General features: G+C 41.4%; 1 protein-coding gene across 1 annotated transcript in view; it reads left to right on the top strand.

Annotated features, from left to right (window-relative positions):
• Window positions 1-14,379, top strand: part of LOC145541792 (uncharacterized) — a 284,540-nt gene extending 270,161 nt beyond the window's left edge. Inside the window, exons 13-18 of the mRNA XM_081579254.1 lie at window positions 36-467; window positions 659-901; window positions 1,038-1,236; window positions 6,917-6,972; window positions 9,317-9,424; window positions 12,851-14,379. Of these exons, the coding sequence (XP_081435380.1) occupies window positions 36-244 (209 nt within the window). The 3' untranslated portion in view covers window positions 245-467; window positions 659-901; window positions 1,038-1,236; ... (1 more) ...; window positions 9,317-9,424; window positions 12,851-14,379. The remainder of the gene's footprint in view (window positions 1-35; window positions 468-658; window positions 902-1,037; window positions 1,237-6,916; window positions 6,973-9,316; window positions 9,425-12,850) is intronic.
• Window positions 14,380-17,637: the final 3,258 nt, after the last annotated feature.

Below are 17,637 nucleotides of genomic sequence, written 5' to 3'. Positions count from 1 at the left end.
CTATTTGTATATATGTATCTCCTCTTTGTCCCCAGAGTTCCTCTATCTTTCACCAACAATGCCAACAATTGCCAAGTATCCCAGTATTAACTCCAAGTTTTCCGTTGTGTGGTCTCATTGTTGTACCTCTTTGGGAAACCAGGAACCATATCATGGCCCCAGGATTCCCACACTGGACTCTGAAGTGCATCAGAACACCTGGAGGAGAACTCACAGGAGAACCCAGGATATTTTACATTTTTGAAGGAAATGCAGCAGTCCTCAACGTTGAGGGACACCAGTCGGAGACAGTTCACAAGTCAGCATTCCACCCAACTCATTCTTTTAATAACATTATATCTTTGCTGGGTTTGTGTGGTCACAATGATGAAAAGGAAATATCACCCAAAATTCAAGTTGAAGCAGAAAATGATGTGGCAGAGTCCAATCTGATTCCAAGGTTTGAGAAACTGTGCTGGGTCCAACAGGTACCTGAATCCTGTTCATATTTAATCATGATCTTTTAAGAACAGAGTGGTAATTTTTGTTTTTCATTTAATTTATGTGTATTTTTTCAAGTGGCAATAATCATTAGGACACAAATACCCATTTAATTGCTTAAACCCAACTATTTAATACATGGAACTGTATTAATTCCATATATTTCTTTTGGCTTCAGGGTACCATGAAAAAACAACTCACAAACTAAGAGAGCAGAGAAATGAGCAAGTTTGGGGATCTCTGACGAGGTCAATTTTGACCTGGCCTGGCCTCACTCGTCTCTGACTCTCCCTGGCTCCCTCATCCATAGCACTCTGGGTGTGTGCTCAATCGCTCCGTCGTGTCCGACTCTTTGCAACTCCATGGACTATAACCCACCAGGCTCATCTGTCCATGGAATATCCCAGACAAGAAGACTGAAGTGGGTTGCCATTTCCTATTCCAGGGGATCTTCCAGACCCAGGGATCAAACCCATATCTGCATTATTTGCACTCTGGGTGCTACTCCCCATGCTTCCTGGCCTCCAGGGCTTCACACATGTCCTTTTCTCTTTCAGAATGGCCTGTTCCTCCTTCTTCTCTTCAGTGTAGCCTCTCACTTCCCCTGTATTTGCAACCATCACAGTAAATCACAGTACCTGTCACATTGTATTGCATTCACTTGCTTGCATAGTTGTTTTCCCACTAAACAATGAGCTTCTAGAGAGCAGAGAACAGATCTTGCACACCCAAAATTGACTGATGGAAGGAAAAGGGGTAAGTATGTTGCTGAAAACCTTGTTGAGAATTCTGCTGGCTAGACTCTGCTTCTTACCCTCTCCTCCACAGACATTACTATTATCACTAACCTTAGCTGCATCGTCTGTACTGCAAGTACAGAGGACAACTATGGATCCACTGACCTTCCTTCCCTCTGAACATAGTCCTTTGATAGAAGGTTATCTAAGATCTAGCACATGAGGATTTTGCTGGGATACTCTGGCCTCATTTTAGGACGTGTATGTGCTGGGGCTGGGGCTCCCCAAGTGGCACTAGTGGTAAAGAACCTGCCTGCCAATACAGGAGATGTAAGAGACGTGGGTTCGATCCCTGGCTTGGGAAGGTCCCCTGGAGGAGGTCATGGTAGCCCATTCCAGTATTCTTGCCTGGAGAATACGATGGACAGAGGAGCCTGGCAGGCTACAGTCCACAGGGTGGAAAAGAGTTGGACATGACTGAAGCTACTTAGCATGCGCATTACACACGTGCAGCAGCTGCAGCAGTAATAGAGGTTCTAGAGTGGAGTGCTGGACCAGGCATATCTGGTTGCAAACAACAGAGATTACAAATTACTTAAGGAAGGAAGAAAGAGTTTTTTTGGTTGTTGTAGTTTGATTTGGTTTGGTTTAGTTGGAATCACAGCTTCAGGCTTGTTCTAATGTTAGCCCAGGAGTAGCATCATCAGGATCCTGGGGGCAAATGGGGCTTACCAGAACCTGGGAATCTAGTCAAGAGTTCAGAGTTTTCTCCAAATCCAAAGCAACTCCAGTGCCTAGATCACTGTGAGCCTCACCCTAGGGCTCCATTATCTGTGTGACAAAGTTTCTTTCTCCTCTCTCCAAGCCCCTCTCAACTGTCCTCACAATATCAACTAACCGCCTTTCTCCTTTCAACTGCAGTTCAGAGTCCAAAGACAGGGGGAATCTGATTGATCAGTGAAGTCTCTGTTTGAACAGAGATTTTGCAGAGCCTGTACCCTGGTTGTGCTTAGATCAAGGGTCTACTTCTTGCCCAGTTTTCCAAGGTTAGGAGGAGAAAAGGCTCAGAGGGAACCAGCATGATGACTCACTGGAAGGAGGTCCCTAAGGGAGTTGTGAGTACAGCAAATGGCCTGAGAATCTACCTCTTTGGTCCATAGGGTCTTCCCAGTTATGTAACATTAACTAGTCATCTTCTCAACAAGCATTATTTGTTTCAGGGTTTGTATTAATCACTCTGAAATTGTCAGTTACAGTCTATACCCTGATAATGCTTAGACATCCAGTCATGGAGCCATCAGTATCAAGCACATCATTTAATATTTAATGTGTAACATACTGACAAGGTGACTCTGTTTCTTTGAGCAAATCTCATTCTCTTTTGGGTGCTCAGTTGAATTACCTATGATGGTGAGCATAAATAGGCCTTACCTGCCCAAAGAGAGAACAGAGACCAGCTCACCTCTAAGGTAGTCTCTCACACCAAGAGTCCAGGACTCTACAGTGATTTATGAACTTGAAGTTTCCAAGCTATTGAAGTGGGATGTGAGCAAGATAAATGGATTGATAAGGTGGGAAAAGAACTTCTTAATTTGAGCAATGAAACTCATTAAGTAAAGGAAACCCTTTTAATTGGTATGTCCAAATAATTGAGGACTTAGTTCTTTCTCCTTGGCCTGAAACGATAGGTATTTTGCATGAATATACACCAGAATTGAATCTTCAGTGAGACCCTTGAAGGATCCAGGCACATTCCCAAGGCTGACTTTGAACCTGAATAATGAACTTTCCCCTACCTCTCCCATGAGACTGTGGTCTAAACCACACCATTCTGCCACTGTATTCTTTGATGTTTTGCATTGTTTACTTACAGATTTTACTTTCTTCTGAACTACTCTTTCTTAGATTTTCTATGTCTCTCTTTGCAGCTTTTAAACCCTGTCCCAGATGGCTCTTTGGACTACACTTGTACAGATATTTAAGCTTTGTCCAAAAAATAAATTACCATCCTTGGACCTTGCATGATCCTCTAGCTCTCTCTCTACCCCTTACATGCTGGCTTCAGGAAAAAGTGATCTGACCTTGTTTTAAGCAGAGTTACTAGGAGACACCTGATCTCCTTCTAGGACACACCCTCTTCAGGTCAGAAGTACCCTATCCAGTCCATAGCCTCTAACCTCAACCTCATCTTCCTTCCTCCCCTCTGGTACCACTGGTTCTCACAGTTCCCTGGGAGGCCTCATTCAAACAAAGCTTGCTGGGTACCACCTCAGAGTTTCTGGCTTAGTATATCTGGTTTGGGGCTCCAGAAAATGCTTTTCTAACAAGGCTTCTTGTGATGCCAAAGCTGCTGGTGTTCAGGTCAGTTGTTGAGAAACCTTACTGGGAGATGATTTGCTCCCCTCCCCCATCCTGCCCTGACCCTTGGCAATACCTTAAGGCATTTTTGGTTGTCATAAATGGGAAAAGGCAAGATTTCGTACTGGGATGTGGTGGGTAAAACCTGGGATGATGCTAAACATCCTAAAATGTCTGGGACAGCCACACATCTCCTCCTAACAAAGAATTATCTGGCCAAAAATACTAATGGTGCTGAGGAAAGCTTGAGAAATCTTGCTGTGCAGATTACTTCTCTATGGCTGGCCATAGACACTGATCACTCCCTCTCTACTCATTCAATCTATCTCTACAGCCCTTTGGGTCCACCTCCTGTATACCTGTTTCATCTGTCTTTACCTCTATTTTGGCCATGTGGTATGCATGTTCTTAGTTCCCAGACCAGGGATTGAACCTACACCCCCTGCAGTGGAGTCTTAACACTAGACTGCCAGGGAAGTCCCTGTCTTTGCCTCATCACTTCTGCTGTCCATCCTTTTTTCAGATTCATCACCTCCCATATGGATTACTTACTGCAGTAGCTTCCTTTTTTCGTAAACAATGTTTTATTGTGTATATTTCCTAGTAAGTTTTTAACACAATTTTAAAGGTTATGCTTCATTTACAATTATTACAAAATATTGACTATATTCCCTATGTTGTAGAGTACAACCATATAGCCTATCTTACACTCGGCAGTTTGTACCTCCCACTTCCCTACCCCAAAATTGCCTTTCCCCTCCCACTGGTAACCACTACTTTATTCTCTATATCTGTGCATCTGCTTCTTTTGTGTTATATTCATTAGTTTGTTGTGTTTTCTAGATTCCACATATAAGTAGTATTGCACAGTATATGTATTTCTCTGACTTATTTTACTTAGCATAAATAGAAGGGGAAAAAGTGGAAACAGTAACAGATTTTATTTTCTTGGGCTCCAAAATCACTGAGGATGGTGACTGTAGCATGAAATTAAGAGACGCTTGCTCCTTGGAAGAATAGCTATGACAAACCTAGAAAGTGTATTAAAAGGCAAAGACATCACTTTGCCGACAAAGGTTCTTATAGTCAAAGCTATGGCTTTTTCAGTAGTCATGTATGGATGTGAGAGTTGGACCATACAGGAGGCTGAGCACTGAAGAACTGATGCTTTCAAACTGTGGTGGTGGAGAAGACTCTTGAGAGTCCCTTGGACAGCAAGGAGATCAAACCATTCAATTCTAAAGGAAATTGACCCTGAATATTCATTGGAAGGACTGATGCTGAAGCTCCAATACTTTGGCCACCTGATATGAAGAGCTGACTTACTGGAAAAGACCCTGATGCTGGGAAAGATTGAGTGCATGAGGAGAAGGGGGCGACAGAGGATGAGATGGTTGGACAGTATCACCTACTCAACGGACATGAGTTTGAGCAAACTCCAGGAGATAGTAAAGTACAGGGAAGCCTGGCGTGCTGTAGTCCATGGGGTACAAAGAGTCGGGCATGACTTAACAACTAAACAACGACAACAACAATACCCTCTGAGTCCATCCATGGTGCTATGAATGGCCAAATATCAATCTTTGTTCTTTTTATTTTTATTTTTCAATCTTTTGACGGAAAGTTAGAGATATTCAAAGACTAGGAAGTGCTGAATGAATCAAGCACCAGATTGGAACCCTAAACTAATTTTGGCCCTATTCTGTGACTGTGAGTGTGTTTGATCACCCTTGGGACCTTAGTTTTTTCATCTGTAAAATAAGACATTGGACAACTTCTAAGATCCTGTATCACTTAAATATCCTGATATTATATAGTGGGATAGAGGGGATTCATCCCAAGAAGTATCCTCTTTTTCTCTGTAAAAGAGATCTTGTTAACAAAACCCCAGCATACCCAGCAGAACTGTCCCTTTAACATCAGCTGGCTTGTCCTAAATAAATGGAGAAGCCTCAAAGAAGAAAACAGTGCAGAGAGAAATGCTCCAGAGATAGCCTTTCCTTTCAAGCCAGAGTCAGGCAGGAGCCTAAGCAGACTGGAGATGCCCGTTTTGCTTTTGGAAGATGCCAAAGTTGTCTCTTCAATCAAAGAGGAATTTAAGAGGAGCACAAAAATTCTTTAATGTTCTTTGAGCTGCTCTCTGGCCCACGCCCAGGAAACATTGTTATTGTAACTGAGACATTGGGACGTTTGGCAGTGTTATGTTCTTATTTGGCCCAGTACAGCTCTTTATTTATTAAAACCTCGGGGCCCTTCAGGCCATGGTTCAATGTATTAATTTATGTAGCGTGCCTCCCTAGAGAGAAGACCAATTTAAATACCCTCAGCTTCACTATGACCCAGTTTGCCACCAAGATATTAACTCTGAAGCTTTTGTTTTCTCTTCTTTCTTATTATGGCTATAAAAGGTACATGGGGCCTGCCCTAGGCAAAAAAGTCAGGATGAAATATCCCACCCTTTCCATTTCTATGCCCTTCTCTTTCTTCACTATATGAATGTGAACTGAACCCCCAGTTTAATTCAATCAGTTGTAAATGAATTCAACAAACCCAGTATTTATTGAGGGCTAGTTATATGCAAGCCATATGCTGCAATGCAATGGTGCTTAGTTATGTCTGACTCTTTGTGGCCCCATGGACTGTACTCTGCTAGGCTCTTCTGCCCATGGAATTTTCCAGGCAAGAATACTGGAGTGAGTTGCCAGTTCCTAATTCAGGGAAATTTCCCCAACCCAGGGATCGAACCTGAGTCTTCTGCACCGCCTACATTGGCAGGTGGATTCTTCACCACTAGTGCCACCTGGGAAGACCCAAGCTATATGCTGAAAATGAAAGTGAAAGTCACTCAGTTGTGTCTGACTCTTTGTGACCCCATGGACTATACAGTCCATGGAATTCTCTAGGTCAGAATACTGGAGTTGGTAGCCTTTCTTTTATCCAGGGGATCTTCCCAACCCAGGAATCAAACCCAGGTCTCCCGCATTGCAGGTGGTTTCTTTAGCAGCTGAGCCACAAAGGAATCCCAAGAATACTGGAGTAGGTAGCCTATCCCTTTTCCAGCAGATCTTTCTGACTCAGGGAAGCATGAATTAAATAAGACTCTAGCTTCAAAGGGGCTTCCCTGGTGGCTCAGACAATAAAGAATCTCCCTGCAATGTGGAAGACCTGGGATTGATCCCTGGGTTGGGAAGACCCCCTGGAGGAGGGCATGGTAACCCATACTAGTATCCTTGCCTAGAAAATCTCATGGACAGAGGAGCCTGGTGGGCTACGGTCCTTTGTGTTGTAAAGAGTTTGACACGACTGAAGCGACTTAGCATGCACAACGCACTATCTTCAAGGGGCCTGGAATGTCCTGTGGAGACAGACATGGAGTCAACCTCTCCAGGACAGCATGGTGAGTGTGGAACTAGAGGTGAGTACCAGGGACTGTGGAGGAGGGAGTGGGTCCCCCTGCCTGAAAGGCACATGGAGGGGAGATTTCTAGAAAGGGTACTTGCCTTGGATCCTGAAAAGTGGTAAGAGTTTGCCAGATTAGGTGAGTGTGTTTTTCAGCCTGGGTCAAAGCATGATGGGGTAAAATAACATTCCACATTTGGGGAACTTCAAATATTGATCATTTCAGTTGACTCAAGCATAAAATGTGTGAGAAGAGGTATAAAGATGAGAAAGGGGCCAGATCATGGTGGGCCTTGTTCTTTGAAAATAATTGAAGCCATTGTCCTCCCAAGGAATGTTTGGAAAGTGGATTCCCTCAAACCAAAATGTCTCCTGAGGCCCTAAAATAAATTTTAATTATGTCAACCAGAGTCCCAACAGAAAACAGCACTCTCATATTAGGTTACTTTAAAGATAGGGCATATCATTTCAAAATAATCATATTAATAATATTTTACCCATACAAATTTGACCTAGGAAAGTTTAAGTATCTTTTTTGATTTGACAATGTTTTCCATATGATTCAACAATTGTAGCATATCAAATAAACCTATTTCCAGCATGTCTCTTCACAAGCTGAAAGAAATCGCTTGTGATTTTCTGGGGGCCCTCTAGGAAATCTTAACGACAGCTTTAAAAGTAAGAGATATCATTTAGGATTTAATTTAGAGAAGGCAAAATATCAAAAGTTGTCAGGAGATTGGAACACTGGTTAAAAGAGGATCATAAGTTACGGAGAATAAATACTTGGCTACCCGTTTAATCAAAGTGACAATAACAGATGTAAAAAGGAAACATAGGTGGTACTATGGTGTTCAAGAACCCTTACTTAGCTTTTTCAAAAGTGAACAAGCTTTGTTCTCTTAAATAATCAAGAACATGACAGTCAACATCAAGAATAGGAAATTATTCTTATAAAGAATCTTCGGTATCTAGGCAGATTACATAGAAGCTAAAAATTATTTTTGTAGCCTCTTAAAAGAGCAGACCAATCATCTTAGCAAATTTTGTCATTTTAATGGAGAGGAAACCAAATTCTTGTTTTGTCACAGTACAGCAATTGATACTAAAGCATTTGGGGGGGGGGAATTCTCTGTGTGCTTCAGAGAGCACATATATATATACACACATGTCTATATGCACATAGATTTTCTTTTACAGATTCTTTATATATATATATTTATATAACTGATTATATATATATATATATGACTGAATTACTTTGCTCTACACCTGAAACTAACACAACATTGTAAATCAACTATGTTGTTTAGTTGCTAAGTCGTGTTTGATTCTTTGTGACCCCATGGACAGCACACGCCAGGCCTCTCTGTCCCTCACTATCTCCCAGAGGTTGCCCAAGTTCACGTCCATTGAATTGGTGGTGCCATCCAACCATCTCATCCTCTGTCACCCTCTTCTCCTCCTGCCCTCAACGTTTCCCAGCATCAGGGTCTTTTCCAATGGGTCAGCTGTTCGTATCAGGTTGCCAAAGTATTGGAGCTTCAACTATACTTCAACTACACTTCAATTAAAAAAAGAGAAAATAATAGGATTTCTTAACTGCTACTCTTTTCCTGGAGTCAGGGCTCAGCTCAAGTTTTAAAATATCGAGGGCTTATCAAGCAACTAAATGGAAGCTCTAGGTATTATTGTCATCTTGGTGGCTTTTGACATTGGCACCATACCACACTGATCATTGTAATCCATTGTAAGATGCATCATAACAATTTCTTTTTTACTACATGTAAGTCAAACACTAATATTGGAAAGGGATTTGTCTTTGAAAAATATAACTTCAGACATAGTCAGTGACCTTCCTATTCACTGGATGTGTTATGGGACGGGAGTAACTTGTGCCAAAGCATCTTCAAGCAGTTCTGCAAGCTTGGGGCAGTGAGAGTCGGTCAGTGTGGGGAGAAGTGGAGGGAGGAGGGCCAGGGAAAGTTGAGGCTGGAGAGATAGCAGAGGATAACATGAGGAGGGCCCTTTGAGCCTCTCTCACGAGTTAGAACTCAGTCTGGAGAAGGAGGTAAAGGGTTTGGAGTCAGGGGTGTCTTGCTAAAAGTCTGAGCCCTTGGGGCCAAACTCTCTGGATTTGGATCCAGATTTTGCCACTGAATGGCTCTGAGATCTTGAGCAGGTTATTTAATGTCGGTTTTCTTCATTTGTAAAATGACACTAATGGCATCTGTTTTAGAAGAGTTGTGTGATTTAATAGATGTGAAGCCCCAAGAATGATGTCTGGCATGTAGAATTACCTATGATGTCGACTAGACCTTCCACCATTGTTATTCTTTTAGGATTTCCTTGGTCAACTGTTGCTCTCTGGGAAAGCCAACAAGAGTTGTCCTCCAGTGCGCCCCTACAGGAGCTGCTCGGTGACACCCATCTAGTTGAAAGTTGTGGGGGTGTGTAAGAGCTTAACTTGATACTTGATGGCTATTTAGGTGAGAGTGACTAGTCAATTGATAAAACAGTGAGGCTTTGGCGATTGGGATGTGGGTAAAGTCCTGCCAATGCCACCCTCATTGTGTGTGTAAGGCGGGGTAGGGGTAGGAAATAAACTTGACTCAGGGTTTTTGAGATGGTTAACACCATATGGCTCCAGGAAGGTGCCTTTTACATCAGTATCTCTCCCTAGTGCCCCTGTTTAAATTTCTGCTACAGTGAAAGTGGGAAACTTAGTAAAACAGGGAGGGAGGCACCAAAACTCTTAAGTGTGTCTGAGACTCAGGATACACAGAAAGTCATAAAGCAAAAGAAAATATTGGGTATGTTTGTCAAAACATATGATGTTTCACCAAAATATGGAAATTCAATGAAGAGCAACATCGCAGCTTCCTCATCAGGATGAATACACAAAATCAGCTTTTAACATTGTTGTGTTAACACAGAGATTGTTCCAACCTTCACAGGATTTGCTTCAAGTTCCCAGCCCAGGTGAGCTGGTGAATTATTCTTGGGCATAAAATCTCTCAAATTGCTGGGCAAGGACCTGCAGGATGCAGACAAGGGCCACCAGCATGGTTCAAAGTCAGTGCTGTCCACCACCCCACTTCAGAATAGTGCTGCTGGGGCAATGGCACGGTCTGAGAGAAGGGTGGGGGGACCACGGCCATCTTTTGAAGTTAGCCAAAGAAAACACCCATTCTTTTGTTATTACTGACGTAAATTGTAATTTGTAGCCTGAAGCATTAGGATGAAATATCTACAAACATATACTCTCTGCCCCCCAGCTGCTGCAGCTAGTTAGAGGACAAAGAGAAACACAGAAACCTAAACACCCATGGCAGAAGCTTCCACAGAAAAATGCCTGTTTCCAAATTAATGTGGATAATGTTACCATTTGCTTTGTTACTGTGTCAGGCTTTGCTTCCAGGGGCAAAAATGTTTTGCACAAATAGATCATTAGTACTGCAGGAAGTTGAAGTTTACTCAATCACTATGGGAGCCATGGCCTTCAGAGCTTCTGACTATGACCCAGTGTAAGAAATACACTTGCTATTATGACTCAGTGCATATATCCAGAGCTGAAGCAAGATCTCTGTGGTGTAAATGCTCCACCAAAGCTCATTACTAGCTGTTACCTGATGTCACTGAACTGCTGAACGTGGAGTTCAGAAGAGATATATAAGGTCAGTTGTCTGTCAGGACAAATGACTACACCTACAACAGCAACAACATCAGTTAAGATTGCCAAAGTAGGGTTGCAAAGAATACTTTGGGAAACACTCTTATTTGCAAAATTTGTGAAACAAGGGAGATTCAGTGTGCATGACCTGAAGGTGTTCTTTATAGAATTTTTGGGTCTTCAGGAAACCTATTTCAGTAAACACCCTCCCTCATAATTTCAGCTTCTGTTGGGGATGTTCCAAGATATGTGGTCCCTCTATTTTAAATCACTGCCTTCTCCAATTTTTCTCTGATTCATCTTTGCTTCAGCCCATAAGATGTTTTCTTTGGAAGCAGTTTTTATAAAGCATTAAAAGTTTGTTTCATATTCTATAAATGAAATGTGTGTGCTAAAAGTCACATGACTGTAGGTATTTTGAACAATTCATTGGGCATGGGTAATTTTCCCTTAGGTCTTACAGTTATTGTGGAGATAAAAAGAATTGTCTTGCTGCTTAACGAATCACCCTGGAGTAAGTGGCATTCAACAATAAGCATTTATTTCTCACATTTGAGGGTTAGTGGCAGAAACTATCCGCTCTTAACTGCGCTTATTATTTTGTCTGTGGAGCAGCTGGAGGCTCCACCCTAAACTGAGTTTCTTTGGGGCAGCTGTGCCCCACACATTCCTCATCTATCTCATGGGACCACTGGGCTAGACTGATAGAAACATTCCTTCTTATGGCAATGGCAAGAGCTCAAAGGCAGTAGGAAATCTGAAAGACCCATTGAGGGCATCATTTGCCTCTTTCTATGAGTCAAAGCAAATCATAGGGCCAACCTCAGAGTCCAAGGGTGAGGAGGACGCCCCGTCACAGAAAGAGGGCACTATAAAAGTACATGACCAGGGGCACAGTTCTAAGGAGTGGTGAACTGGGGCCTGGGGTAGGCTGAAAAGAGCACCACAAATTTGTCACACTCTAATCTCTGGAAATTTTGAGTGTGATTAAATTAAGATGCAATCAAATCAAGGATTTTGAGATGGAGCAATTATCGTGGATTTTCTGGATTTGCTCAATGTAACAACAAAGGTCCTTATAAGAGGGAGGCAAGAGATTAGAATTAGAAGAAGGACCTGGGACAATGGTAGCAGAGGGAGGAAAGGTGATCTCATATGGGACCATGAGCCAAGGACAGAAGACAACTTTCAGAAGTTGGAAAGGGCAAAGATATCCTCTGAAGCCTCCAGAAAAAATGCAGCCCTGTCAACACCTTGATTTTAGACTTCTGACCTCCAAACTGTAAGAGAGTCAACTGGTGGTGTTTAAGCCACTATGCTTGTGGTAATTTGTTAGAGCAGCAATTGAAAACCACTACAGATTTTGGTATCTGGATGTGAGGTGCTGCTGTAACAAACATCTAAAAATGCGGACATAACTTCAGAATTGGATAAGTGGTATATGCTGGAAGAAGTTCTAAGAGCATGATAGAAAAAGCCTAGAATGCCTGGAATACATGGTTAGTAGAAATATGGTTGTTAAAGATTGCTAGTAAGGGCTTGGGAGGAAATGAGGAAAATGTTATTCAAAACCAGAGAAAAGAAGATTCTGGCTATTAATATATAGCAGCAGAAAGGTTAGCTGAATTGTGTCCTACATTTACATTAAAAGAAGAATTTGTCAATGATGAAATTAGATATTTAACTGAAGAGATTTCCAGGCAAAGTATTGAAGGTACAATCTGGCTTATTCTAGTTGCTTTTAGTAAAATCCAAGAAGAAAGAGATAAATTGATAAAAGTACTATTAAGCGAACAGAACTAAGACTAAGTAATTTTGGAAATTCTCAGCCTATCCAGATTTTGGCTAAAAGTAGGAGATTTACTGTTAGGAAAGCATGCTCTAGAGGAAAAGCCAAGGATGTGGCTGGACAGTCTTTTGCTAGTACCTGGAATCAAATATATATCTCCAGGAGATGGTGAAGGACAGGGAGGCCTAGCATGCTGCAGTCCACGGGGTTTCAAAGAGTCGGACACAACTTGACAACTGAACAACAACATATATATATGTGTGTGTGTGTGTGTGTGTGTATGTATACACATATATATACATATGTGTACATATATATGTATATATATGTGTATGTGTGTATATATATATATATATTCTGTCGCACAGTGGTTTCTTTGAAAAAATTAAGCATGTAATCCATCAATCTCTTTAGCCATCTCATAGAACTATCCAGGAAAAATATGTGGAGAAGCATGTTGTCTAATGGAAGACATCTCTGGGACATGCGTGGGAGACCCATGAGGTTTTTGATGTTGTAATATGAGAAGAAATATTGCCAGCTTGAACTGAAGGGAACAGAGAGAGGACAAAACTTAAAAAGACTGTTGAACTCCCAAAATTCCACAGGCACGAAACAGATGGGTAAAACTATTCAGGTGAAAACTGGTCTTACTCTTCTTTGAAAAGGAAGCATGACTGAGAGTGGATTCCTGGGCTTAGACAGTAGAGCCACAGAAGATTAAAATAGGCCTTGAAATAGTGTTTTCACAGTTGGACTTCAAAATTGCCCAGCACTAGTGGCTTCTTCCTCTATTTTATTCCTTTTTGAATGGGAATGTCTCTAACTATTATCCTATGGCTATCTCATCATTCTATTTGGGGGATCAGTTAATTTGTTTTCAAATTTCACAGGTCTAGGGACAGAAAAGAATTTTGCCCAGGATGGATTATACCCACAGTCTCACTCATTCTTAATTTCCATGATTTAGTAAAGTGGTTTGGGACTGTCAAACTAATAAATATGCAGAGATTTTAGACTGTAAGTTGATGTTGTAATAAGTTGAGACTTTGGAGGATGTTGGAAAAGAGTGATATATTTTGATGTGAGATGGATGTAAATCTTTAGTGGCCAGAAGAGTCTGGGAGCTGAATAAGGATCCTCCAGGCCTGGAGAAGACTCTTGAGAGTCCCTTGGACAGCAAGGAGATCAAACCAGTCAATCCTAAAGGAAATCAACCCTGAATACTCACTGTAAGAACTGATGCTGAAGCTGAAGCTCCAGTACTTGGGCCACCTGATGCAAAGAGCTGACTCATTGGAAAAGACCCTGATACTGGAAAAGATTGAGGGTAGGAGGGACAGAGAATGAGATGGTTGGATGTCATCATGTACTCAATGGACATGAGTTTGAGCAAACTCCAAGAAATAGTGAAGAACAAGGAAGCCTGGCATGTGCAGTCCAGGGGGTCAAAAAGAGTTGGACATAACTTAATGACTGAGCAACAACAACAACAAAGATGTTCACAACCTAATTTCTGAAACCTGTGAATATTACCTTATATGGCAAAAGAGACTTTGCAGCTATGACTGTTAAGCATCTTTGGGTGGGACAATCATCCTGGATTATCCAAGTGATCTATATAATCACAGGGCTCTTATAAGACAGAGGTAGTGAGAAAGTGATGTGATGACAGAAGCAAAGATCGGAGTGATGTAGCCAGCAGCTGAAGATTGCTGCAACCTCTAGAAGCCAGATGCAGCAAGGAATAGATCCTCTCTTAGATCCTCCAGAAGAAACCAATTCTGCTGACACTTGATTTTATCCCCTTGATACTCATTTAGAACTTCTAATCTCCAGAACTGTATGAGATACTATGTTTGCATTATTTTAAGCCACCAAGTTGGTGGTAATTTGTTACTTTTGCAATTGGAAACTAATAAAGCACCATCAATGCAATCATATATAGGAAGAAACCTAACTCCCCTGTTTTCACAAATAATGTCATCTTAAGCATTATGATTATCTTTAAAATATACTCTGTCATTTTGAAGGTATGAAATTTGTAAACATTTGACATTCTCAAATGTGATTTGGCTTCATGCTGGGACCAACTTGTCTTCCAAGAGAAGGCTTCCCTTGTAGCTCTGTCAGTAAAGAATCGGCCTGCAATGCAGGAGACCCAGGTTCGATTCCTGGGTCGGGAAGATCCCCTGGAGAAAGAAATGGCAACCCACTCCAGTATTCTTGCCTGGAGAATCCCATGGACAGAGGAGCCTGGCAGGCTATGGTCCATGAGGTCGCAAGAGTCGGATACAATTTAGCGACAATAGACTAGACTAATAGGATCTGAAATACAGAAATTTCCTTTATAAGCAATTATAAACAAGTATAAAAATTAAAGTTAAAAATTACCTGTTATGGAACAACAATCATTAATGGGGATGTTAGGAGTCACTCAGGATTACATAGTGGGTAATTCTCAAGCCATTAAAGATAGATCAGGTCCTGGGCAGGAAAAAAATTCCTTTATTTCGGAGAGCTGCTCCAAAGACAGAATCACATGGGTCTCAGCTTTGTAGTTGTTATTTTGTTGCTTATAATTTTCAATTTGAATAGGTCCAGAAATGTGGTTTATCTGTAGTACCTTAAGTATCCCCTTTAGTTTCCAGTGTACCCTTCAGAGTGGTTTCTGATCTTCATTTCTTCCTGAGGGTGGGCAACACAACACGGTAGAAAGATTCTGGGCTCTGGGGTCAGGAAAATTTTCCATTTAATCTTGACTGACTACTAAGTAGTGCCTTCTGGTGAGTATATTAGCTAACTTTTCAGTCTTGGCTTCTTTTTCTATAAAATGGGTATAGTAAAATCTACTCTATAAGTTGTTGAAAAGCTTAACATAATTCACATAGAATTTAATAAGCAATTCTGAGAAACAATGGACTTGATTGTATGGACAGAGTTGTGTTTTCTAAGTTTATAATTGAGCAGTTATCTAAAGGATGGTACCTGGAACAAACATGGAAAGAAATGGAGAACATTTAGTAACACCAACAGACACTGTTGCATTGTTGTGAATTAATTTCAAACATATTTCTTCTTTGAACTTAACACCATTGTTCACAAGTGATGAAATGCAGAAAATGAATCACTGTTCATCATGTAAGCCTAGGCTTGACCATCAGCTGCTAGGGCTTTCACTATTGAAACACTGCTGTCTTATTTTCTTCCTCTCTAAACTTGTGATCAATTCTCTCTTGAGAGAACATGATGAAACATACAACTCCATCCTAGTAAGCATCTTTACATCTACAAGTGGTGTTCTTTAGCAATTATTATTATAAGTTACAACCTTAACTCTATAAAGAAAACAATTGAGATAATATAATTTCCCTCAAAAGCATTGAAGTATATTATTCATACAAATAGAATATATGTAATACAAATATATATTATATAAATACATATTATGTATGTACATATGAATATTACACCTAAATATACTTTATTTCTCTATATACACATAACCTTTTGTATAAAAAATATCCTGAAATAATAACCATCTGTAATATCCTTTATAGCAGTGGGTCTGCAGAGTTCAAATAATTGATGTCTTTCAGAAATCACTAGGCAACCAGGTGGTACAATTATTAAGCACCCGCAGGAACTTGGCTTCAACGTGAATTTATTAGGATCAGAATCTGTACCATCCACATCCAAAGCACAGAAAGTCCTGACCACCAGATGTCACCATTCTTCTATTTCCCTCCCAGTGTCCAGAGAGGAAGAGATGTTTTTCTTTCAAGGGACTGAGAGAAAAATGTGACTCCCAACATTCCTGGGATTTTACCAAAAGGTCTCATTGAGAGGAATCATCCTGCCCATACAGATTTCCTTGTGGTTTTTGGTCATTATCCAGACAGTTCCTGACAGCAGAGGATCTAAGAGGATAATTTGGGGCTCATCTGGTCAGGAAGTGTTAGAGTCATTTTCTTCAGCTTGAATTAAAAGTACGACTGATTGATCTAATGTGCCTAGAGCCTAGAGTAGCTCAATGCAAGAGAGGCTACAGAGTGTGTTCTATGGATACTAAGATTCTGGAGACAGGAGACCTCCCTAACCAGCTGGGTGGCCATGAGAGCTTACTTACAATGTGAGGCACTTGGACTAAGTCATTACTAGGGTCTAAGAACTCCATTATCTTTAGTTTTTAAATGCCTTTGCTGAAGAGGGTGAGCATCAGAGTAGGGTGATCTAAGTTGAAGAAAGAAGACCCTAGGGGGACAGTAAAATGGGGGTGGAGAAATTCTGCATGGAGGGTAAGGGAAAGTTGAACATAAACCCTCACACAGTAACTTGATGCAGTGACAAGGGCTCAGAACTCGATGGGGTTATTAACCTTGTCATTTCCACCCCTAGGTAATTCACCAGGCCACTCTCCTTCCATTCCAGATACTGCTTAACACAGATCTATAATACTTAGCGATGTAAATGTACAATGTTCTCTCTCCTAGGGCTTGGTTGGATTTAGTATGTCGTGTCTGTCAATGTTCTCTGTGGTGCCTTCAGGGCATGGGATGCTTTATTTCTTTTTTAATTTATAACAGTGCAATATTCGGTTAGCCGGTCCAGGGTGTTCATAAAACCTGGGGGTGGGAGCGGGAAAGAGTAAGAGAAATGGAATTTATTTATTGAATACCTACTATGTGCCACGTATTGCTAAGTACTTTAGGTATATTTTATCTTCGAAATAACCTCAAGAAATGCCATTTATTATGTTCGTAGATAAAGAAATTGAATTCAGATGGTTAAGTGGCCTTCTCAAGGTCACAAAAACCAGGCTGAAATTCATACTGCTTCATGTAACCTGTTACCCAAAGTTGGATATTGAGGCTCAGGGCATTGATTCAAGCAGCCTGTACCTGTAGATGGTTGAGTCCATAATCTTCCCCCACTGGGCTTCACTGCTGGAGGAAGGTCCCTGGTGCTGAGTGGCCTGGACTGCACCTCTCTGGAGGATGCATTGTCACATCAGTATTTGCATACTTGCCCCTGACCTTGCTAGATTATTATTTGTGGCCGCAAAGTGTCTCCCTTGCTCCCTTTTCCCTTTGGGCTGCGGAACTGAGGGGTTGGTAGAAGTCCTCTCCGACAGGGTTGGGAGTTTGCAGACGGCCCCTGAGAGGCTGGGGCGTTCCGAATTGGCTGAGCGCTCCGCGGGG

The sequence above is a fragment of the Giraffa tippelskirchi genome, chromosome 3, assembly GCF_054371585.1.
Source record: "Giraffa tippelskirchi isolate mGirTip1 chromosome 3, T2T-mGirTip1v1.2.pri, whole genome shotgun sequence".
Taxonomy (NCBI): domain Eukaryota; kingdom Metazoa; phylum Chordata; class Mammalia; order Artiodactyla; family Giraffidae; genus Giraffa; species Giraffa tippelskirchi.
Note: the sequence above shows the minus strand (reverse complement) of the source record. Positions and strands in the feature narration are given on the sequence as shown.